Source organism: Fundulus heteroclitus, chromosome 7 (assembly GCF_011125445.2).
Source record: "Fundulus heteroclitus isolate FHET01 chromosome 7, MU-UCD_Fhet_4.1, whole genome shotgun sequence".
NCBI lineage: Eukaryota > Metazoa > Chordata > Actinopteri > Cyprinodontiformes > Fundulidae > Fundulus > Fundulus heteroclitus.
This window is the reverse complement of record NC_046367.1, coordinates 26,241,951-26,265,587: the sequence shown is the minus strand read 5'-3', so window position 1 is coordinate 26,265,587 and position 23,637 is coordinate 26,241,951. Positions and strand designations below refer to the sequence as shown.

Here is a 23,637-nt window from a genome sequence, read left to right as displayed (position 1 = left end):
AAACACCTACAGGTGCTTGGATTCAGGTGCTCACAGATTCACTTTTATAGAGAAAACCCCTATCATTAGCATTAGCTGTCACTTTATACATCTTATATTAAATAATACTGTATATTCTTCAGTGATGGTATCAAGGCATTGGTTGTTTTTGTATCTGTAAAACTTTATAGGTTGGTTTTGCTGTTCTTTTTATATATCTCTCTGCAGGTGTAGAAGCAGACTGAGAATTTCTTGTTCTCTCCTTTTCCTTTCCTCTATTTTTGTCACCTTTTCTCCCTTTTACCCTTTTGCCTGCTCTTTTTCTCTCCCTTTTTTTTCCCTCTTCTGCCTTCCTGCTTTTGTGCCCATTAAACATGAAATAGTCCCAGAATAAAATCTAATAAAGCTAGTTCCATTTATAAATCAAGCGGAGCGCTGTGGCAAAAGCAGTAATGCTCCAATTGTGAAAGTAAAATCTGTTGGGCTCTCTTTGGCATTAAGACAGCAGTTCTTAATGGTACATTGTGAGACAGGACACATTAAAAAAATGTTGCAACACAAAAAAAATCCTATTAAATAAGTTACCGTCTTTCATCGGGCTCCAAAAATGCAATAAAATAAAGTATCATTCTCTATGTGCAAACAATATGAACAGTTTTCCAACACGTTGGATGAAAGTTGAGTTAGGATTAAGAGAATAAAATGGTGCAGAGCACAGCAAGGTACAAGTAGAATAGCACCCAGCACTTGTTTGCTTTCTTAACGCGACATATCTGTCACTATCTTCCTCAGTGTTTCTGCTACAGACTGTATGTGATGCACCAGCTGATTCTGCTCACTGCCTAAGAGGTTAGGAATCTGTGGCTTTATGTTCATCGCGAAACTGAAAAGATCATACCTGAGGAGCCACTGGGACTCTCCTCCCTTTAAGCCTAGCGTGCAGCAGAGGCAGGCTCCCTTTGCTCATTACCTTTCCATCACAGACCAGCTGCTGCGGAGTCATTCATCACGATTATAAACCTGCCTGCTGCTGGTAGCCTACAGCTCCGCCATCAGCCTGCAAGTTACAAAGATAGCACCCTGAGCCACCAGCCTCTCTGGACACAGTGTTAAATTAAACGGGGGATGGCTGAGAACGGCAGCGGGTCGGTTTTCTTTCTTCTTGGAAAAGAAAAACTAAATCTTGAGACACGGGCTGAATTCTGCCTCCTTGAACATGATCCACTTTCTTAAAAAAAATTCTAACAAGTGAGCTGTACGGAATCCCTCTTTCATACTGCAAAAAGTTATTTTTAATTTGTTAAATGCTGTGCTAATTTCAGCAGATAAACATTGTATTACCATCCTGGACTGTGAACCTGAGAGGGTGCCGTTTTAAACCTCCGTGGATCCACTTCAGTAGCAGAGGCTGGCAAGCTGATAAAGTTGAAGGAAAAAATCTTTGGCCAGATGTTGACTCAGATCAGTCTGTCTATGGGTCAGCAAGCTTTTTATTTTAAACCTTTTAAATTCATGCTTTAGATATTGGTGCCTTTATGTCAAGGTGAGTGTATTATTTTTTATGTTTATTTGATAGGGTCAGAACAAAAAGTATTGTTACAATTTTAATTTTAATGTTAACAGACTTGATTTGAGTTGAGCCATTGTTGGAGTTTACCATTAAATTTGTTCAGATCTGTGAGAGATTTCAGGTAGGGGCATTCCAAATCTGTGGCCATTTTACAGTGACCATACTCTGCAGTCTCCACTTACAACTCCCCTCGTAGTGGTACCACAACTTTGACATCTCTGAATCATACATTTAGTAATGTCAAGAATCCTGGAGGCACTGTGAGGATCATATTGTTTGATTTCTCCAGTGAGTTCAACACGATCCAACCAGGACTCCTGAACGACAAGCTGAAGCGGTCAGGAGTGGACCACCACCTGTCCCAGTGGATACTAGACTACCTCACTGGTCGACCACAGTATGTGAGGACATGAGGCTGTGATTCTGACAAGCTGACCTGCAGTACAGGAGCACCGCAGGGAACTGTGCTTGGCACCATTTGTGTTCACCCTGTACACTGCAGACTTCTCCATCAGCTCACCAGGCTGCCACCTTCAGAAATTATCTGATGACTCTGCCACGGTCAGCCTCATCACAGAGGAGAATGAGTCAGAGTACAGACAGTGGATCCAGAGCTTTGTAGGCTGGTGCCAGCAGAACCACCTTATGTTGAATGCAGGTAAAACAGAAGAACAAAAGAGCTGGCGGTGGGCTTTCACAGGTGCAGATCCACCTCACTGACACAGGTGAACATCCAGTGAACTGGTGATGAGATAGTGGACTCTTAACTACCTGGGTGTTCACCTAAACAATAAACTGGACTGGACTCACAATACTGATAGTCTTCACAAGAAAGGATAGAACTGACTTTACCTCCTTAGATGCCTGAGATCTTTTGGAGTGCAGGGGGCGGATCTGAAGACCTTCTTTGACTCTGTGGTGGCATCAGCAGTCACCCATGGTGTGGTCTGTTGGAGCAGCAGCTTAACTGTAGATGAGAGGAAGCGTCTGGATTAACTCATTAGGTGGGCCAGCTCTATCCTGGGATGCACTGCACTGGATCCTGGACCCAGTGCAGGTGGAGGGAGACAAAAGGACTCTAAGAATATCATCACTGACTGACAATGTCTCCCACCTCATGCATGAAGCTGTTGCAGAGCTGGAGAGCTCTTTCAGTGACAGACTACTGCATCATAGATGCTCAAAGGGGCGTGTCCGTAGGTCGTTTCTTATAATCTCTGCTGCTCACAACAGACTCAATAACTGTTTGTATCATACTAATGGTTGCAAAGGTACTGATTGGATCATTAACCGTTTACACTAATCCCAGATGCTAAGGTAACGTGCACACGCCTTAGCTACTTCGGAGCGCTGCAGCACTATCATGCACATTGCATATCTCGATATTGTGTGTTATATATCTAGGCTGGAGTTTCTTTCACTGTTAAATCTTTTTTCCCACTGTGTAATATTTATTTACTCTGGTATTTACATTTTTTATCTTCTACTCTTGGTGTTTCTTTAGAGCTAATTTTAGATGAGACTAGATTGCTCTTTTCATTGCTAATAATTGTGTGTAACTGTCTGTGTGTATTCCACTATCATACCCAACTTTCCCCACTGCAGTACAATAAAGGAATTATTTTCTTATCTTATCTTATCTTATCTTATCTTATCTTATCTTATCTTATCTTATCTGCATGGTTTGCAGAATGCCCTTAAAATGAAGAATAAAATAAATATTTTATGATTTTTCAGATGTCATTAAGGACAGCTGCCACAGATTCAGCTAAAATGAGGTACCAGCATCAGGCTCGTGGTTGATAAATGGGTAGAAAATAAGAAAAAGATGTATTGTTTTTTTTAGAAATTTGTTGCTTGTTGCAGTTCTAAACAAACTTGAGATTTTCTATGAGGTGACTGTGGAGTGGGTAGTGTAGTCTTGCAATTGGAAGGTTGTGGATTTGATTACAGCTTCCCTTTATAACTTTGTGTGTGTGACGTTGGGCAAGACAGTTAGTTAGGGTTGCCTTAGGGTTAGGAGGTTAGGGGTCCCTTATTTGCCTACTGAGCATTGTATTTGTGTATGAATAAATGTGTGCGCGTTAGTAAGTGTGATCGGGGGAATGTAGCTGCCATGAAGTTCTTGAGGCCTGCAGTTCTTTGCATGTTCTTCTGGGGTCTTTTGTGACCTCTTGGGATAAGTCGTCTCTGCGTTCTTGGGGTAATTTTTGTCAGCAGGCTTCTCCTGAGAAGGTTCGCCACTGTTCCATGTTTGTGGTTAATAGCTCCAACTGTGGTTCGCTGGGGTTTTAGAAATGGCTTTGTATCCGGAGTGATAGATCTAAAGTCTTTCTCATTTGTTCCTGATTTTTTATTTTTTATTTTTTTTTTGGATCTTGACATTGTGTCTAGCTTTTGTGGGGATCTTTTGTTGTACTTTACTTTGTTTCTTGATTGAGAACATATGTGGCAGTAATCAGGCCTGGGCTGGAGGAGCTGAACTGAAGCTATGTTTTAACAGGGAGGGTAATCACTTTTTCACACAGAGCCATGTAGATTTGGATGTGTTCCCCTTTATAATAAAAACCTTTGATTACAAACGGCATTTTGCGTTTACTTGTGATGTCTTTGACTAATATTTAAATTAGTTTGATGTTCTGAAACAATTAAGTGTGACAAACACATATATAAATAAATAAAATAAATCAGGAACTGGGCAAACAGTTTCAAGCACTGTATGTATATATATGGAGAATGAGAAAGACAGAGAGGGGAAAGGACACATGTCCCACAAGATAAGATAATATACAAGATAAATTATTTTTGAAGCAAATTATTTTTTCCAGCTTCTGACAATCTATGTTTTTGCCATGTGCAAAAAATGTCTTTATTAATTTATTAATTTTTCCAACATTCGGCTCAGTCGCTATATCCGGTGTTAATGTTCAATAAAGTTTTTTGCCAAATGACCTTCCGCTCACATCCGGGGCTCTTGTACATCACGACGCGCAGGCGCACTCTCTCCTCCACTGTGGTTCGACCTCTGCAGTCGGTAAGTCCGTAATGGCAGTTTGAATGAGAAGCGTATCTTCTCAAATCCTCATTCATCCTCTCGCTTAGCTTCTCGCCGCGCCGCACAAGTGAGAACAGCGTGCAGGGTGGACCTGACTATACATTTCGCTGTCTTCATTTTGTGCGCTGGGCATTTTTACATCCGTTTGACCTTAATTCTCTCCGCTCTTCCTTCTTCCAGAGAGACCCGGGCTTCTACCAGATTTGACCGAACCGGTTAAAAACTACCTAAATTACAAGATGTACGCCTGTGCAAAGTTTGTCTCCACGCCGGCTATGGTGAGTTTAGACCCGTCTGTGTCTGGCCGAACCGCTGGGTTTTGCTAATATTCGCAGATTATCCAGTGGGCCTCGGATTGAACTTGACTAGCTTACTGCCAAGGGTATCCGCCAACTAGGCCGGCGGGTTAGCCACCTGCTAATGCTAAACCCAGCGGAGGCTCATCGCGGATGAAGCATTAAATTAACGCTTGCAGGAACCGTGCATGGAGAGGGTTTTAAAGTAAAAATGTTATACTGCTATTGCCCTTACTCTGGGCGGACATATTCAGCGAGTATTTGCGTGTTAAGGTCATGAAACCCTTTGTTAGCATGATTTAGCTCGCCGTGCAGAAAGAAAGAAAGGTATTTTACTTGCCATTTAAGTAGTTTGCTCGATGTTTGTCTCTTATGCAGACTTGCTTTGAGGTGTTAGTTGCCCAGAGCCATTTGCATGTCTCCAAGGTCATGCTGCAGATTCCAGATCATCTAATAAGCTAATGGATGTACACTAAAGCAGTTAGCCACGTCACATTTTTTTTTTTTTGTTACTAAACCCGAAGTGAGTTTTAACAGTGTTGCATAAATTTGCTTGTTGGTGTGAGTAATGTTATTGTCATACCCTCTGAAGGCAACAGTTAGCTGCTGTGGGTTACTGACATTCGAGGTGCCTTTCACACGCACTTCAATGTGAAAGCTGGGAACTGATATCTGCAATTTTAATGTGAATCAAATCAAACTCTTTTTTTCTTCTCCTTCTTCTTCCCCCTCCATGTAAAATTTTTGCAGGTCCGTGCTGGTTCCCGGGCTCTTTACAGACCCCTGTCAGCCTCTGTACTGTCCAGGCCTGAGGTCAAAACAGAGGTAAAGGTTCCAAGCGTTGCACGGGCTGTTTATTTCATTGTGATGAAAATGAGTGGGTAAACTCAAGTAATTGTATGACCCTGACCTTTTTTTTTGTATGTTTTATAAGTATGTTGAATCAAAAAATCCTGTATTTTGTCACTCTAGTTTTGAATGGAAAGTGTTAGATAGGGAATGAAATGATGCAATTTTGATGCAGTTTTATATTTAAAGCTGAACTGGTTCTTGCTTAGTTGCTCATTTTTGTGTTTTTTTTTTTTTCTCCTTCTCCTGCTGCAGAGCACTGTTGCTGTGATGCCACAGAGTCCCCTCACCCAGGTCTCTCTGAGAGGCTTCCAAACCAGCGCCATCAGCAGGGACGTTGACACTGCTGCCAAGTTTATTGGGGCTGGAGCTGCCACAGTCGGAGTTGCTGGATCTGGCGCCGGAATTGGGACTGTGTTCGGTAGTCTCATTATCGGCTATGCCAGGTTTGTTTTTAATTTGGATGTAACGTGTTGCAGTTTGCACACTTGTGGTCTTGATTAACTGGTGACTTGTTGTTGTTTTGCAGGAACCCATCTCTGAAGCAGCAGCTGTTCTCCTATGCCATCCTGGGATTTGCTCTGTCTGAAGCTATGGGTCTCTTCTGTTTGATGGTTGCTTTCCTTATCCTGTTCGCTATGTAAAAGCACCCCCCATAGCAACAATTTTCCTTCCACAGATGTGACTACATATTTTATTGTGGCTACCAAAATTGTTCCGTGTTGGTGTCATGGAAATGTACATTTTTCAAGTCTTTCAGACGCTGTCCAAATAAGCAAAACATGTATTGTACAAATGTAAGATCTTACACAATTAAAAAATACATGGATTTGACTATTTAAGAATGGCAGTTACTTTTGTCTGTAAAATCATGCTGTCCCAACTGAAAGCAGCTGGCTTTCATGAATGTCATCTTTTTCAGTGGAGGATTTGCTTAGACCTGCCATAAATCACCGTTGTTTTCACCTAGCTTTTTGGGGTCCACCTTAATGACTTCGACATTCAGCTGCAGTTAGTACTGTAATTAGCCAGCAAGTGACAACTTGCTTTTGTATATGGCACTGAATAAACCTAGATGATTTAATTGAGTTAAATGGTTCTTTTTCCTTCCCCACCACAATTTTTTTTTAAAGGCTACGAAAGAGTAATTGAGTGTCGCTGACTGGCTCGTGTTGGCATATTAAAGAAACTTTCACCCAGTCTTAAGTTTTTTGAGTTGTTTTAGTCCATTGCAGTTCACAGCAGACATCAAAATAAAAATATTTAGGTCACCGAGTCATCCTCAGAGCTAATAAAAACTAAAAAAAAAAAAATCCATCTTCTCTGAAAATTTTAATAAGATACATGAGTGTTGGACTACTGAACAGCACTGCATGTTCATGTACTGTATGTTTTATCCCCCCCTGCTGCTTGAATTACTGCATCCATGTGTGGCTTGGGGTGGTCAGTATGTGGCACTGTTGGGGCGTTATGCCCAGGTCAGCTAGACTGGTTGGGTGAGTAGCTTAGTGGGAAGAGTAGTTTTCACTTTACCCTGACCTGCCAATTTGCTTTAGTGTAAAACACTATATAGATTCAGTCCATTTATAATACTAGACTCTTAATTGGGATCAGTCAGTTTACTGAACTATCAGTGTAACCATTGTCATTAAACCAGGTTTGGTACTCTGCAGTGTAAGTCCTGCTGGAAAATAAAGTCAGCATCTCTAAAGCTGAGCAACACGAATCATAAGGAGCCATTCTTGGAAGATGGCTGCATTGCTTCTAGACTTGAAACAGCCCAGTGGATCAACCCCAACATCTCCTGAAATCATAACTGAGTGTTGAAACCTCTCACTAGACAGCAAGCCGGTTTGAATCTGCGCCCCTTGTCCCTTATCTCCTTAGATCAGGTAAGATGGTTCAGGAGCGGCTTAACGCCACAAATGCATGTCGTCCAGGTCATGTCTGGTGTGGTGTGGTGTGTCTCTTGAAGCAATGACTCCAGCATCAATCCATGCCTTGTGAATCTCTTTCAATCTTTTAAATTGACTTTGCGTCACAATCCTCTAAGGTTGCAGACTGTGGCTTGTGCACTCTTCCACACCTTTTCAATTAATTTCCCACGCATAGGTTTGCAACACTTAAAGCCAACCTATTTAGCATCTTTTTTATGTGGCTTACTCTCATTATGGAGGACATCAACGAAGGCCAGCATGTTTGACAATATAACATTTCTGTATTTTTCAAAAAGTATTTGGTATTGATTTTATGTAGGCTATTTGAATTTTGCTTGAGTTGGAAGCATCTGCAAGCGAGATTTCTCAAATTGAACATAAATAAACGCCTGAAATATTTCGCTTAGTATACAGTTAATCTTTATAACACGATGTGAATTGACTTAAACTTCTGTCGTATTCTAATTTATTGAGATACGCCCGCTATCCGCCACATTCTTGTCATTTAGAACGTTGATCCTTCGAAGGGGTAATGACGTTTGCGGAAGACGTTGGCTTGCTCTCGCGATACTCTGGATAAGTCGTGGGATTTTAGAAATCAAGGGTTGTGGCAGAGGGGGTAAGTGACCGCATAAACTGATAAGGGACGTGTTCTCAGCTGTGTCAAAAATGCGTCTGTGTGACCGTGAGGTACCCGTGTTCGGTGCAATAAAACCGGAGCTTAACTAGACGCTGACGTCTCCTGTATTTACAGCGATGCTTAGCTTCTAATATGGCGACGGTTGTGTGTCAACGCAGGGCTATAAGGCAATTCCATGGGAGCGACTGGAAACCGATAAACGCTTCGGCTGTAGCGTCCGTACAGCTGTTCTGTGAGCGCGGCGTTTTCAGTTTGCAGGTCAGACACGGGACACCCGCTAAGACAACCCCTAATTGTTGTGTTGGAGTAAAGATATCTACGTTTTCCCTGAGAAAAATGGACGTGTAAACAACCCCAGCAGCCGCCCCTTATCGATAAGGCTTTGTTCACTTTTACAGTCAGTGCAGCATTTATTTACATATTTAGTGTCAGCGCTGATCCTATAGGCAAATATGTTGTTATAACAGGTTATTGTTTACCTTTATAAACAAAAGCTTCTCCATTGCAGTTGGTGTCCATCTTTAGGTTCGACTTGTTTTTTTTTATTTATTTGTTTGTTTGTTTTACTATAGGTGGAAGTAAAAGGAACTTCTTAATATGAGTGATGATAAGCCCTTCCAGTGCACTGCTCCTGGGTGTGGACAGGTAAGGTCTTTTAGATTTCAGTCATTAAAAAAGAAAAATTTGATATACTAATATAGGCTTTATACACGTACATGTCAGTGTAACTATTTCAAGTCAGTTTTTTATGTTATTGTCATACTATAGAATTAGAATTTTTCTCTCCTTTTTTCTTCGCCTATCTTCCCGTTTGTGTGTCCATTTAACATGAAATAGTTCCAGCATAAAATCTAATAAAACATCTTGCATATATAAATAAAGCAGAGCACTGTGGCAGAAGTAAAATCCGTTAGGCTCTTTTTGGCATGAAGACGACAATTCTCAATGCTATATTACCAGACAGGGGACATAACAAACAAAACAAAAAAAAAAAAAATAATATTTGTGGATGTCTTTTTATGTTACATTACGGGGCAAAAAACAGGCATTTTAGATTTACTCTGGATCAGCTTGAGGGATTAAACAATCTTCAAAAGTCTTGCAAAAAAAGAAATGAAACCTTTTATTCTGGTGTACAAGCCTGGGTTTATGTCTCAATGTAAAAAATACAATTTCACAGTATGCACAGAAGCATTTTTTTTTTCACTAAAGTCTTGCATTGATGATAGAAGAGTCTGGCTGCTGAATTTCATCTGCTTCAGGTTTGTTGCGCTTTGTTAAAACTTTCCATTAGGGCTGGACGATATAGAAAAAAAGCATATCGATAAATTAGAAATCATTTTCATCGATATCCATAATTATCAACAAATTCAAAACATATTTTAAGTGCAGCCCTGGCCATTTTATGCTGTTGCTTAGCAACTTATTTTTAGATACAGAACACACAAACACTGAATTCAAACTCAACCCTTTATTCAGTCAACTTTTTACCAAAACTGCAAGTTTAAAAAAAAAAAAAAAAACAACAACATGTGCTCTCTGGACTATTTGAAGGGGGCGGAGCTTGGTGATGGGGCTTTCCTGGCTCTGCCTTTGTGATTGGTTGGGAGGATGAAATGACTTTAATATTAACCTACATAGCTAAAATGCAACAGGAAGGAAAACTGTTATTCTATTGAACTTTTTATTGACCATGTTTTTTCTGCCATCGATATACGTCCATCAATCAATATATATATTGTTATTGAATTATCGTCCAGCCATAGTTTCCATCTAAAACATTGTAATATCTCCTATACATTTTTGTAATAGGCTCTTCTTGCAGGGGCTTGCAGAGTTAAATTCATATCACGTTACAGTCACAAATGTCAGTGTATTTTATTAAGATTTCATGTGTGATGCACAAAGTGGTGCATAGTTGTGGAATAGTAAAATGAAAGGAGTTCTCAATTCTTTAACGAGTAAAAACTGAAAAGTATGGTGGGGATAAATATTCAGACACCTTTTACACCGATACCCCTAAAAAATGCCCCCTAATTAATTTATTAATTAGGGGACATTAATTGTGATAACAGGTGATTAAAAAAAAATAAAATCTAGATTTTTCAAATTGTTTAATGTCAGGTTACACTACTGCAATAAAACATAAACGCATGTTTAGGGTTTTTTACACCTGCTGGGATGACAATAATTGCCATGGAAACTGCTACCAATAGACTTTTATTTTAAAGTTATTCAGAATCAAAAAGGGGCTTCTTCAAGTTTGTCATTTCTGGGGTTTTTTTCAAAGCTATAATAGAGAAATAAACTATAATTCATGCTGTATATAATTCAAGTGGCATTACACCTTGAAAATTTTGGACTCAGTCTGCAATTCATTGGTCTTTCAACATATTTTGAGTCAGTGAGCTGCTCTTTTCCTGCTCGTTGATGTTTTAATAAAAAATTTAAAAAAAGGAAAGAAAAAACACTAAAATGAAGCACATATACTGAAGTATGGGGAGTTCTGGTATTAGGCTATCAAAAAAATAAACCGTTGTTTTTTGTTGTTGCTTTTTACTTCACTGTACTTTGTTGCCTTTATGCATAAGCTGCTCTGTTTGCCTTACAATAACATATTTTTTTATGTTTGTTTCTTGTTATAGAGATTCACTAATGAAGACCATTTGGCTGTCCACAAGCACAAACATGAGATGACACTGAAGTTTGGCCCAGCAAGAAACGACAATCTTATCATTGCAGGTGGGGGCTCTTCCAGTTTTCGATGATAAAAATATTTTTGGCTAAAGTCCGTTTTACTAAAAATTCTGTCCTATGCAGACCAAACTCCTACACCCACCCGCTTTTTGAAGAACTGCGAGGAAGTCGGGCTCTTTAACGAACTCGCAAGTCCTTTTGATCATGACTTCAAAAAAGCGGCGGAAGATGACATCAAAAAGGTGCTGAACTTGTTTGGAGAACCTCTTGCTTTTTTTGTCTACTGCTACTGTTTCTGATCATCTCCGTCTCCATTCTGTTTCTTTCCCCCCCCCGTTTTGTAGTTACCCCTGGATTTGTCACCTCTCGCTACACCCATCATACGCAACAAAATTGAGGAACCCACAGTTATAGACGCACATAGAGACAGCCCCCTGCCTCATCCTGAATCCACTACAAGTGATGACAAGGTGAAGGTTAAAAAAAATCTAAACCTGGTTCGTTTGTGGTTTGTGATTTTCTCCTGATTGTCTGATCAAACTAACTGCTGTAGAACGTGTGGTTTTGCTATTATGACCAAACATTCCTGCTTGAAACTTGCTTGTGATTTTTCTTAATTTGGATTTTAATTCTAGCACAATACTTGTGTAATGTTAATAATGGGACCAATGCACAAAACTCTGAGAAACAAGTAACTCCATCGTGAGAGGTGTACTATTAACTGATCTGGTGTTGATGACGCACTCCTGCAGCTATGGTCTTGTATGGTGTTTTCAGGACTTATCTTTGCAGCCAGCCTCACTGCCAACATCCACTATAGTCCATCCTGCATCCCTTCAAGTTCCCAATGTACTTCTAGCAACCACAGAGGCTAGTGTTGTAATACAGCCAGCTCTCCCATCGCCAACATCTAGCTCTGTTATTACCCAAGTCCCCTCCACTAATAGGCCGATAGTGTAAGTAACGAAATGCGTCCATTCTAAAAACAACATCTTAGTTTTTTTATCAAATCACTTGTGCAGTTATATTGTGGTGAGCTTGTGTTTTATGCGGCATGCGCTTGTGTGTCTTTTTTATTTCTTTGCATTCTGACAACAGTTTTTGTTTATTTGCAATAAAAAAAATTATAATAATGTTCCATTTATTAAAAAAGGAAATCAGTGTTGTTCAGATAAAATATACAGTGTTTTATTTACGAGAAATGAAGAAAGAGAACAGGCTTGGATGTGATGTTAATGAAGCACTCTATTTACCTTTAGTATCCAAGTTGTCTTTGGCACTTTGACAAAGATAAAAAAGTTCAACCTGACTGACGGGGGTTTTGTTGTTGTTTTGTTAAACATCTAATTATTTGTTAAACATCTAATTATTTTTTTTATACCAAATTTGCTTTTAGGCAGAGTTGAAAAAATCAACTGAGTTTTTCTTTCATCCAGAAAAAATAGTACTTAAAGGTCATGAATGTCATATTAATCCACTTTTGCACCACTGGCAACCTAAAGCCCCTCAGCATGATGCTGCCACCACTATGCTTGACAGCTGGTACAGCATTGAAGCGTTACCTTGACTACTTGACCTTAACCATATTGACAAACACATTGCCTGAAAACAAACCAATAAAAAAACAAACTCAGATTTTGCTGAGAGATTTTACTGAATTATTTCAGAAGTTTGTTGATTATTAACAAGGAATTTGTTTTCAGGGGAACTAGCAGAGGGACATTTAACTGAAAATGAAAAAAGGATGTATTTGGCGTATAGTATAATTAAACTTTTGCTCCCCATCTTTGCTTTGTTCCTTTAAACCATTTTTTACTCAAACATTCCACCTTTTAAAAAAAGTGGCCCAAACAATTCAGTAGTATCCCAAATTTAATGATATTTATCTCCATAAGTGTATCACAACTTCTGAGTAGAAGCATGGCAAACACGGCGGTGAAGGAAAGTGGTACATTATGGTTGAAATTACTTTACACCACCTTGATATACTCACACCAAATGTACTTTTATTAGAAATGGGTAAGATCCAATACTCTGTATACACGCTCCGTAATGTTTTTTTTTTTGCTAAGCTTGTAAAGGAATATATACATCACCAAAAAATCTGAGTGTGTTTTATTAGAGTTGGTGAAAGATTTTCTTGTACTTGATCTTTTAAACGAAGCAAAGTTTACACATCTTTGTGAAGCCGGCATATTTCCTTTAGTTTATCTTAGGGTAACAACTGTTATAACAACTGTTAAATTGATTTTGATATGAGAACGAGATGTTTTATAATTGGAATGAATATCAGAAAACTTGACAAACTCAGTTGGTTACTCTGCATCTGCCACAAGAAAGCAACACTGTATATGGGCAACACTGATCAAACTTATGTCTCATGTGAAGTCTTTTTTTTTGTGTTGTAAAGTTCTTCTAAGGTCTGAGATATTTGCATTTAAGAGTAGTTTTCTGAGCTTTTTTTTTTTTTTTTTTCCTTTTTTGGACTTTTTATCTTCATTAGATGTCATCTAAACATGCTTCTGTAGTATACTAGTGTTTACCCTGTCTCTAAAGGGATAGTTCTGACATTTTCTGTGTGAGGTTGTGTGGAGTTATTAGCAGTGGGTGTTAGACCCGCTGTAGACCGTTTCCCGAGTCAACCTTTTTTAAACTAGCACCTTGTAACTGTTACCCACTAGGGACACTGGACCTGTAACTTCCAAGTTTAGCGACCCCGAAGGCTACTGACAACATTGCACTGTCGCAAAATTAAACAGTCTCCCTTGGTGTTTTTGATCTGATAGCAGACCACTTTGGACCAGCAGATTCAGAAGTCCCGGAGTCACTTGTAAAGACACGGCCACATTAATCCTTCTAGATTAAATCCTATGTCAGAGAACCAAAAATATGTCTGATCATGTAAGTTTTATTTCTTTTTTGTTGCCTAACAGCAACTTTTAGCCTGGTAGCTTAGCATTAAGCTCCTACAAAACTGAAAAATATAAACTCGGACATATTCTGGATACAACAGACAAAAAGATAATGTACCAGTCTAAAAATAACAAAGCAGAAAGAGAATAGGTCTTGCAACCCGATTGCTCTTTCATCAAACGCCAACGAGCAAATTCTTTTGCAAGATCCACCCTTGTTTTTCCTCTGAAGTCATCCCTGTCTGGCCTTCTCTTTTTGGCCTCCTCAGACATAATTTTCTTCTTATTTACCTCGCCTGTGACAAACTTTGACTCGAGGATGAGAAAAGTAGAAGCACGTAAGATTAGCTCTTGTGTTTAAGGGAAGCTCAGACTGCTGTAAAGTAGCACTTTAGATCACATGACCTCTAGGTCACATGACCTGTTCATCGACGGAGCCGACCCTCTCAAGTTAGGCGAGTTTTTAAAAAGGGCAGCCCGCACGGAGCATCCATACGCACCAAGTGCTGTATATTGACCTGAAAGATCATTTAATATTGCTCAAATTAAGCTTGTACTTGGATGAAAACTTATGGTGATGCTTTAAGGAAATACTCATGACTTAAGCTAATAGCCCAGACCTAAAGAGGACCTGTTCTAAAGCCACCATCTTGAAACATATTCAGCCACAAAAAGTAGCATTTGTTAAAATGCTGTTTCGTTTACACTTTGCGAGCTTTAAGAAAAATATTTCCTTATGAATCTTGTGTAACAAAACATGAGGTGTGCATCGGTTTCCCTGTGCTGTCACCTAACCAGCTTTGTCTAGCAAAAACGAGTTTAATAGACAACCAGCGAGGTCTTCAGTTTAAATGCCGTAACTTATGCAAATGAAACAGTCGTGTAAAGTTGGAACTGACATCGCCATTATCAGTTGCTGGCACAAATTCAAACGTCTTTATTTTTCTTTATACCGAGACTCGTGGCGCTGTCTACTGCAGGTAAAATGCTGACAGCAGACAGTAACTCTGCAGAACCTGAATGAAAAGAGATCAAACTATCCCTTCAAGATATTTATCGTTTTTATGGATCATTTGCACAGTTTGTGTTTTACTTCATTGTGGTTTCTTCTCTCTTATAGCCCAGTGACTGGCACCTTTCCCGTGCTCTTACAGTTGCCGAATGGCCAGACGATGCCTGTTGCAATACCTGCAGCTATTACAAGCTCAAGTGTACATATTCCAACTACAATCCCTGTGAGTGCTCTGACAAAAATACTCTACATAAATTGTAGAAATTATCTGTGTTATATCAGATTTTTCAGATTTTCAGTATGTTCCATTGTCCAACACCGACTTCAGTCCACTGAACAAATGATGGCGCTAAATAGAGATTCAACAAGAAATCGGCTGGTAGCTGGAATCAGCCTATTTTTCAGCTTCGGAAATTGGGTAGTGACTGGTCAGTACCAAACTGAGGAGTCCGATGTTTTTGTGAACACTGAATGCACCATAGCTTGTTGTTTTTTTTTTTTTTTTCTTTTTTCTTTTTGTTTTTTTAGCAAAAGGTATTTTCAAAAGAGATGGATTAATAAATCAGGTGACAACCAAACTTGAAAAAAACTCTTGAATTCCATCCATTTTCCATTAGGTAAATGCAACATACCAATAACGATTATGCTGCTATTACAACAGCCTTCTTCAGTGCAGACTGTCACTGAGTGAAGACTGAAATGTTGCCTTTTTGATGCCAGTGAGGTGGAATAAAGTCCCCTAAAGGCCAGAGATGTAAGAAGCTATTTAAAACGCAAACATTATTTTCTGACATATTGAGACGTGTGCAGTTGATTTAGGCTGCAGGAGAGCGAGATAGTTAGCAGAAACTAGCAACAGTACAGTTAGGCTACGTTCACACTGCAGCCTGAAATGACCCAATTCAGATTTCTTTTTTTTTTTGCCCATATTCGACCTGTATCTGATCTTTTCATGACAGTCTGAACAACACAGATCGGATTTTTTCAAATGCGACCCAGGTCGCTTGGTTATGTGGTCCTGAATCAGATACGTATCTGATCTTTTCAAATGCGACATGTGTCTGTACGGCCAGGGTCGCATTCATCTGACCTACACGGCATTGATACTTGACAAACGTCACTAACAGTGGACCTGGCTATGCCAAAGAAATTGGCCAAAAAAAGAAAAAAAAAAAGAGGTTGGCTATTGTGCAGTAAAAAGCACCTGTTGCAAGTCCCTACAGCCCCACAGCAACGCCTTTACTCGCTGCTATGGCTGCCGAAGATTTGTGTTTTTACGTGAGAGCGCTAAAGAGATCCGTTCAGACGCACATAAAGGTGGCCTTTGTCATTCGAAAATTATGAATGAAGTCCGTATCAGTAAAGCTGCTCACATCACTAAAATTTGTCTATGTTCCTTTTCGATCTTCTTAAAAAGATTGTGTTGGTAATGTGCTAGCTCCGGTTGGAGAATAACGTAAAGAACGCAAGATAAGCTGCAGCATTATAATCCATGTTTACTTCCGCAAACAATGAGCACGCTTGCTACGTATGACGTCATAGCGTCCTCTACTGCGCATGCGGGACACTTAGGTGCATGAATGCAGTTCACACAGGAGATCACATACAAGTCGCATATATTTGGAAATGTGAACGGACACGCAAGAGAAATCTGATTTCACAAAATAAGTCGGAATTGAGCATCAAGGCCTGCAGTGTGAACGTAGCCTTACGTTCCTGTGTTTCTTCTTTTGAGCTTTTGACCTCTCCTAAGTGACATGCTGGATTTGGAGATGTTGGCAGCTTTTTGGAAATCTCAGAGTTAAGCTAATAACACTTTCAGGGGCGTCCATATGCAGACTGCTGTTTTAGTAGTGTTATCACTGCTAACTGCGCTAATCCGTAATGCAAGATGCCAAACTGCGTAATAATTTAAACCCTGTTTTACAGTAACTGCTTTCTCACACACAGCCCAACCTCATCTTGTGGTCCTAATATTAATAGATATATCTGGGGGCTAGAAAAATGTATTTCAGTGCAGCACTTTTTTTCCTAAAATATTAGTTTTAAACACAAAACTGCATTGTCTAAAATTGGTATCAGCAGGTCAAAGATTTACAAAAACGCAATATCAGGAATTGGCTGCAAACTTCTGATATCTGCATTTCTGGTTAATCAAATACCTCATTAACATATTCAACCAGGGAGCTGCTGTAGTAATTTTTAAAACATTATGCAGTTTAGAAGCAATTTCGCTTACATGTTAGCTTTTCTTGAATGAACTGACGCATATGCACGTTTTAAAATTGAACTGGATGCACAGTTTTGCACATGGGTAAATGTAACATGGTCTTGACTGAAACATTACACAGAAACTATGGTAAACTGTAAATAGTCCACATTTCACTGCTGTTGTTGTACATAGGAAGTGTACATAGGAAGTAAGTGGGTGTGCTCTCCTGTGATTTGGAAGTCACCTCGGAGAATGAGAGGTTGTGTGAAATAATGGACTTACAAGTGAAACAGTCTGTCACTGTTGGAAAGAAATGGGATTTGGCTAAGCTGCTGCGGGCTTAAGGCCAGTATACTTTACAGAGATTTATCCGTGTAGAATTAAACAGCCACGTTCTGATCTCTGCCACAGCGGAAAGGTTGTACAAAAAGATGTTGACTGAGTCACAATAATACAGATTGAGGTGTGGTCTGTGCGTTGGTAACTCCCTCATGTGGAGGCCTGTCTTATTGTGCATTGTGGTCCTGATTGTCTGCGTGGAACGCTGAGCAGCAGATGATTATCTCCTGATAGTGGCACAGCAGGGAAAAGCCTCCATCTCTCCTGTCTGCTGGGACACGGAGAGCCTCTGACAAGTAAGGAAGGGCTGAAATAGATGGAGAACATGAGCCACCAGTGGGGCTCCCTCTCTTGTGTTCCCCGCCTCCCTCACCGTCTTCGCTGTCAGCGGCTGTGAGAAGAGGCCTGAATCTGGCCTTCTGACTCGTGTCTCTCCATCCTCTCCTCCGCTTCCCTGTCCATATGCTCTCGCTCAGGCAGGCAGAGGTTCATTAGCGTGCACGCTGCATCTCCATGTGGCGCTGCCTCCGCAAAATAACAGGCCATCCAACCTAATGAGGCTGAGATATGGGGGGGAACTCATAGCTGTGTTTGTGTTGCGGGGTGTGGGGGGTGGGGGGCACCCAGCTTTTTCCTGCCGAAGACTAATTTTCTCTGGTGTGATTTGTGTCTGTGTGTCTGCTGTCAGCTTGTCAGACCTGTCACCGTAGTGCCTGCCGTCCCTGGGATCCCTGGACCTGCCTCGCCACAACCTCCGCCCGTCCAATCAGAAGCAAAGCTGGTATTTATGAACTCATTTACATCAGATATCATTTCCATGCTGTGTCTGTTATTTCCCATCTGAGGGAGATGATAACAACCAAGGTAATGAGAGGTTCTAGCATTAAGGGAATAATAAGACTGTTAGCCTTTTCCCCCCCCTGTAAGATTTTAATTACCCCCTTTCTTTAATCAACGCTCCATCTGGATCTACAGTCTTTTTATTCTGATGATCAAAAATTGCTTTATTTATTAAGCCAACATGTCACACTGTATATTCCACCATATTTGACTAAACAATAGCTACAAATATCAAAAGTGATCATTTACATATTTGGTAACAAAGTTTTAAAACATAAAGATAGAGTTGGACTTAGAAGTTAGCTGGTGCGTGGTTTTGGAGGATTTGGAGTTTTAAAAACTCAAATATCAGTTTTTTTTATTTCGTTATTACGAATCAGTGAACACACTTTACTTTAGTGCTACCCGGTCACATTGACCAACATCTTTCTTCAGAGTGGAAGTTGTTACTTAGTGAAGAAGACTCAAAAGGCCCTTTCCTGATCTTTCTGGGGGTTTTTTTGTGATCTTCATGAGTTCGTTACACCTCGTGATGAACTGAGAGATCTTCACACAGAACGGGTCGACAAACCATTTTTACTTCTCTGATCCACCTCTGGGGGAACTCCCAAAACAATGTAACCGTTCTGAGTTGCAGAAGCATTGTGAAGTAGCGTAAAGGCAGCAGCTTCAGTCGTGCTCCAAGCAGAGGCTCTGAAAGACTTTTTCGCTCGTCTGTCTGACGATTAGCAGAATTTGAATATAATATGTTGAGGATGGAACACAATAACTTTTTTAGCTTTTATTTAGAGAAAATACAAGCGTGTACACACAGAGCTCAGCCCTGTGGCAGATTTCGACACAGATCTAGGATGTGATGACTTACCTGTCTGGTCTCACCTAGACGACATACAGCTGTGGTCCCTGAGCTTTTTTTATGCCACCGACGGTTTTAATGTCAGGCAATGTTATCAACGCCTGGCTTTGAGGTGTCTAGGGTTAATACAACAAAATAAATTGTTTTCTGAATATAATAATAATAATAATAATAATAATAATAATAATAATAATAATAATAATAATAATAATAATAGTAATAATAGTAATAATAATTAATAATAACAAATATAAATTGCATGAAAAATACCACTCAGCATAACGCCCTGAGGCATCGAGGGGTAATGGGAGACATTAACAATGGAGTGTGTTGGTTATGTCTCATCTACTCCATAACTTGGCTTTTTCTCATACATACTTTTAAGACCGTCAAGACCTCTCCTAGAAGTTTGCGGCATATTTTTTTTTAGTAGCCAACATGATCAATTCTTCACCAATAGTAAATAACTTCTTAGCTTTAGCAATACGGTTAGTCGTGGCACTATCGGTGCATTTGTAGACTGGTGATAAGACAAGTTTCAAGAGTGAGTGCGACCGATTTAACAGAGAGAATCTGACTCAGATAATAAATAAAACGGAAAGAATGTTAGTTAGTTATTCTTTCTGTGTGGCCTGGTAAATGACCCGGGGTTGGGGAGCAGCAACATACAGATCAGAGCGATTTCAGCCCACCGTTTCACGTTGGGTCCCTTCTAAACATGTAGGTACTGTAGATCAAAAATGGAAAATGAACTGAAAGAGGCTATGGAGACTGCTGTTCACAATTATAAATACCAGTGGTCTAAACCGCTCATTTAAGATGCTAACGACAGCTTAAAATGTCAGGTCCATAATTGTTTTGTCTTTTGTTTAGTAAAAAAAAAGTTGTTTTTCAGCAGTTACCTTACCTTGGCTTCTAATATTGATCAGGACAGTAAGTAATTTGAATATTGTTGAATGTAGTTCCTAAACAAAAATCTAAATGAGCTAAAATATCCTTCTGCAGGTAAAAGGTTTACAAAAACTGGAAAACAGAAACTGAGCAAAAATTACTGATCAGAACATCTTTAGATAAAACCATTTCCAAAAACATATTCCGTACATACAACTTATTTAAACCTTATTTTTGACTATTGTTTATATAAAAGAATAAATTAGTAATAGCTCTACTGATTAAAAAGAGAAAGCTTTTTTTCTACCTTTACCTTTACTTTTCCCTCTGTTCATGTAAATGCGTTCTTGACAGTTGCACGACAAAGCAAACCTCCAGACTCTCACACAAATTCAGCTAAAATATTACATACAAGTAACATGAGACAAATGATGTCCTGTTTGAGAAAAGGCAAAGCAGAAAAACCTTTACGATGGCAAGACGGCTGAACTACTGTACCAGCCAGCAACCTCCGTAATCGTAAATCTGTTTGAGCAATTAAAAAAAAAAAAGAAGCCGTTTTGAGCAACATCACATAATTTCTTTCATGAGCTCAGATTGTTGCACTGGAAATATTTCTGTGGCATAATTTTATTTCTGTCCAAACACAAACAACCCGCAGAAAACTAGCTCCAAAGCAACTGTCAGTATTTTGCTGTCAGCTATGACATTTAAAAAAAATATTAATATGGTGTCAATTATACTTCATGGAAAGAATATTTCTGAGATTTTGAAAAAAAAATGTGGACATCTGGAAATAAAATTATGTATAAAATAAACAAAACCTGTCTGAGTGGCCCTCTAAGGGGTGAGGACCATCGCAGTGGTCGGGTTGTCCTATACAATAGAAGTGATGGTTAAAGCCCACTGGTGTGAAGAGTGTGTGTGGGAGATCAGTGGCAACGTGATGAAGCACGGATCACAGAACCTGTGAACATCGTGTAAGTGTTCACAGCGTGCCCTGCCTGTGGAAATTAGCGGCTAAACCGTAAAAAGGCGCGCGCGTTGAATGGGAGGGATTGATCCTGAGTGGTGGGGAGTTATAACGGGAGGGACAGGGAGTTATTCAAGATCACACGGTGCAGAGATGACAAACGCCGAGACATCGTTTTGCGCAGCACGCCGTCACCAGGGCTAACCTGATTGGGGGGGGGGGGCGATGAACGAAAGCCAGCTGGGGGCATCCTGGCAAACGCTCAGCAAGGCACATTAAGTCAGCCTCACCCTGCATGGAACCTTTTGTTCAGCAGAATCCTGCCTGACCTGCATCCCCCTTCCCCTCCCTGTTCTCTAGCAGCGCCTCCCACCTCACACTCGGCTCATCAGCAAACACCTAATGAGCCTGCATCAAGAAAAACAGACCCCCAGCTCAACCTGCCCGCTCCCCCACCCCCCACCCGCCTCTCGTGAGGAGGGGAGTAGACGGCACTTTACAAGGACTGATGATGCTGCAAAGACCACAATAATGATAATTAACTTGCTGAATTTAGAAGATTATGCTGTTAATTAGTTGCAAAATAAAGATAAGTAATATAGTAGCAGATGGTTGAATAACACCCATGAGATGGAGGGTTATTACACTGATGAGGTTTCCATGGCAGAGATGAAATATGGATCTGACTGGCTTTTCCCTCATTCTGCAGACCATTCCAGGAGAATAATATCTTGTTTCTGCCAGAAGAGCTTCTGGAAGGGTATTACACGATAAACTAATTTGGTAGATAGATTGGTCTGGCAAAGGTAGCTGTTAGAATAATGCGGCGCTCTGTTTTGCCATGTAAATGTATTCTCCCTCACTTTGTTATTGCTCGGCGAGCCTCATTCACTTTCACCTTGTTTGCTGAAAGGTTCGGAGCTGAAGAAAATTGACCTGTGAATTTCACACACCGATCTGTAGAGGAAGAGTTCCCGCGAATAGATGCTGGACGTTGATGTAAAAGATCACAGCACGAAGCACGCTAATCTAATTGTGAGGAGCCTGACAAGTCATGGTAAAAAGGAGAAATATAAGGTCTTTAACAAGTCTTTTGGTAACAATCATTTCAGCTAACAACAGTTAAGATACCTCCTGTTTTTTTTATTTTTTATTTAATAGCTAAGGCTAAATACAGAAGCAGTGTGTAATTCAGCACACAATACACATAATTTACTAGCTTGTAGACTCTTTAGCTGCAGTAACATAAATCAGTAGGGTTATAAAGACGATAATCCGGTTGCTATATATTTTTTTTTCTCAACATCTGAGGGAAATGTAATATTTATTCCTCTACACTAAATTTAGTCAAATGGGTTGTAAAAATCTGATATTTTACAGTATCTTGTAAATGTTCTCAGTAATAACGTCAGGACTTTTGGCTGGCCTCTGTGTTTCTTCAGCTAGTGCTAAACCTACACTGACACAAGGTTGTAAGATCTTCTCACAACACTAGTTCAGCTTTTACAGTTTTTACTCCAACTTTTCCAGCTCAGCTTTCTGTGAGAACATGTACTACAGGTAGACGGTAGCCTTTTGGCTAATTATGGCATTTTTACGTCAATGTGGTCATAAATGTGCTTTGTCCCTTTTTTAAATACATAACCAGTCTGTAAGGCGTGGTATAACATAAAAACTAGTATCTATAATAGTTTTCCAAACTTTACTTATTCACAGCACCCTCTGTAATTTCTTCCACAGCAGCACCTAAAATGAATGCATTTTTATTGCAGGATCATAATCTAACTCTATAAAAGTATATATTTAATCTGTCCAACTATGTGTGGAACAAATCCCACACGAGGAAATGACTGAATCGTTATTAGTGGAACCCACTAATTATTTACTGCAATCTAAATGTAACTGAAGCATTTATCAGACTTTTCTCTTTTTTTATCTCTGAATCTTTCAATTACTGATCCACAATTTCTGGTTTCTATTGGAGATAAATATGGTGTGACACTAGATATCAGATCATGGCGTAAGTTTATATGTACCAGGCCTCATTTAGAATAGAAGCACTCTGACTGGCACAGATCTCAAATTTACCCAAAAACCCCATAAGTTGTGCTTCCGTCAGTGTGGAAGAAAAATCAGAAGTTTTTTTTTTTTTTCAAACGTTATTGAACAATCATAAACAAACAATTACTACAGCAGGTGAACAATAACTACACAATTGCAGAAGTGTGTTTGCTCTGTGTCTTCTGACCATCGAGATGTTGCTGCACTCGCTAATGAAGCTAAAGACTTAGCAACACATGCTAGTGGTCTCCCTGCACTACAGGGTGCGAGACATAAGGCAGTCAGTCTTAATCTAAATTAGGATTAGTGTACATGTCACATGCACAGTTGTACATAAGACATGTTTTGTTTTACCTGCAAAAAGAAAAACAACAACAATGAATTTAGAGGGTAAAAATAGAAAATCTATGTCCACTGGTATATGTCATTCCAATAAAGTGTTTAGCTGGATGCTGGACCTGTCTCATTCTGAATACAATTTAATTCTGATGGAGCTTTAATTTGATCACAATATTCCC

General features: G+C 39.7%; 2 protein-coding genes across 5 annotated transcripts in view; both read left to right on the top strand.

Moving 5' to 3' along the window:
* Nucleotides 1-4,469: 4,469 nt before the first annotated feature.
* Nucleotides 4,470-6,837, top strand: atp5mc3a (ATP synthase membrane subunit c locus 3a). 2 transcript variants are annotated; one of them, XM_036139321.1, is made up of 5 exons: nucleotides 4,470-4,583; nucleotides 4,785-4,882; nucleotides 5,651-5,725; nucleotides 6,005-6,195; nucleotides 6,279-6,837. In XM_036139321.1, the coding sequence occupies exons 2-5, from the start codon at nucleotides 4,844-4,846 to the stop codon at nucleotides 6,391-6,393; spliced, it is 420 nt and encodes a 139-aa protein (XP_035995214.1). In that variant the 5' UTR covers nucleotides 4,470-4,583; nucleotides 4,785-4,843; the 3' UTR covers nucleotides 6,394-6,837. The 2 variants fall into 2 exon arrangements, with proteins under 2 accessions (XP_035995214.1, XP_035995216.1); XM_036139323.1 differs by having other exon boundaries at nucleotides 4,568-4,671.
* Nucleotides 6,838-8,204: 1,367 nt separating this feature from the next.
* The window catches only part of atf2 (activating transcription factor 2), a 28,632-nt gene continuing 13,199 nt past the window's right edge, over nucleotides 8,205-23,637 (top strand). Inside the window, exons 1-9 of one of the 3 annotated variants that reach the window (XM_021310275.2) lie at nucleotides 8,235-8,305; nucleotides 8,485-8,584; nucleotides 8,899-8,971; nucleotides 10,972-11,068; nucleotides 11,147-11,265; nucleotides 11,368-11,493; nucleotides 11,801-11,979; nucleotides 15,056-15,170; nucleotides 18,187-18,279. In XM_021310275.2, the coding sequence (XP_021165950.2) occupies nucleotides 8,924-8,971; nucleotides 10,972-11,068; nucleotides 11,147-11,265; nucleotides 11,368-11,493; nucleotides 11,801-11,979; nucleotides 15,056-15,170; nucleotides 18,187-18,279 (777 nt within the window). In that variant the 5' untranslated portion in view covers nucleotides 8,235-8,305; nucleotides 8,485-8,584; nucleotides 8,899-8,923. The other 2 variants (XM_012851959.3, XM_021310274.2) reach the window with 2 other exon arrangements.

Coding starts and splice junctions, on each gene's coding strand:
- atp5mc3a (XM_036139321.1), top strand. CDS start 4,844: ATGTACGCCTGTGCAAAGTTTGTCTCCACGCCGGCTATG. Junction 4,883..5,650: donor TTGTCTCCACGCCGGCTATG/GTGAGTTTAGAC, acceptor AAATTTTTGCAG/GTCCGTGCTGGTTCCCGGGC. Junction 6,196..6,278: donor CTCATTATCGGCTATGCCAG/GTTTGTTTTTAA, acceptor GTTGTTTTGCAG/GAACCCATCTCTGAAGCAGC.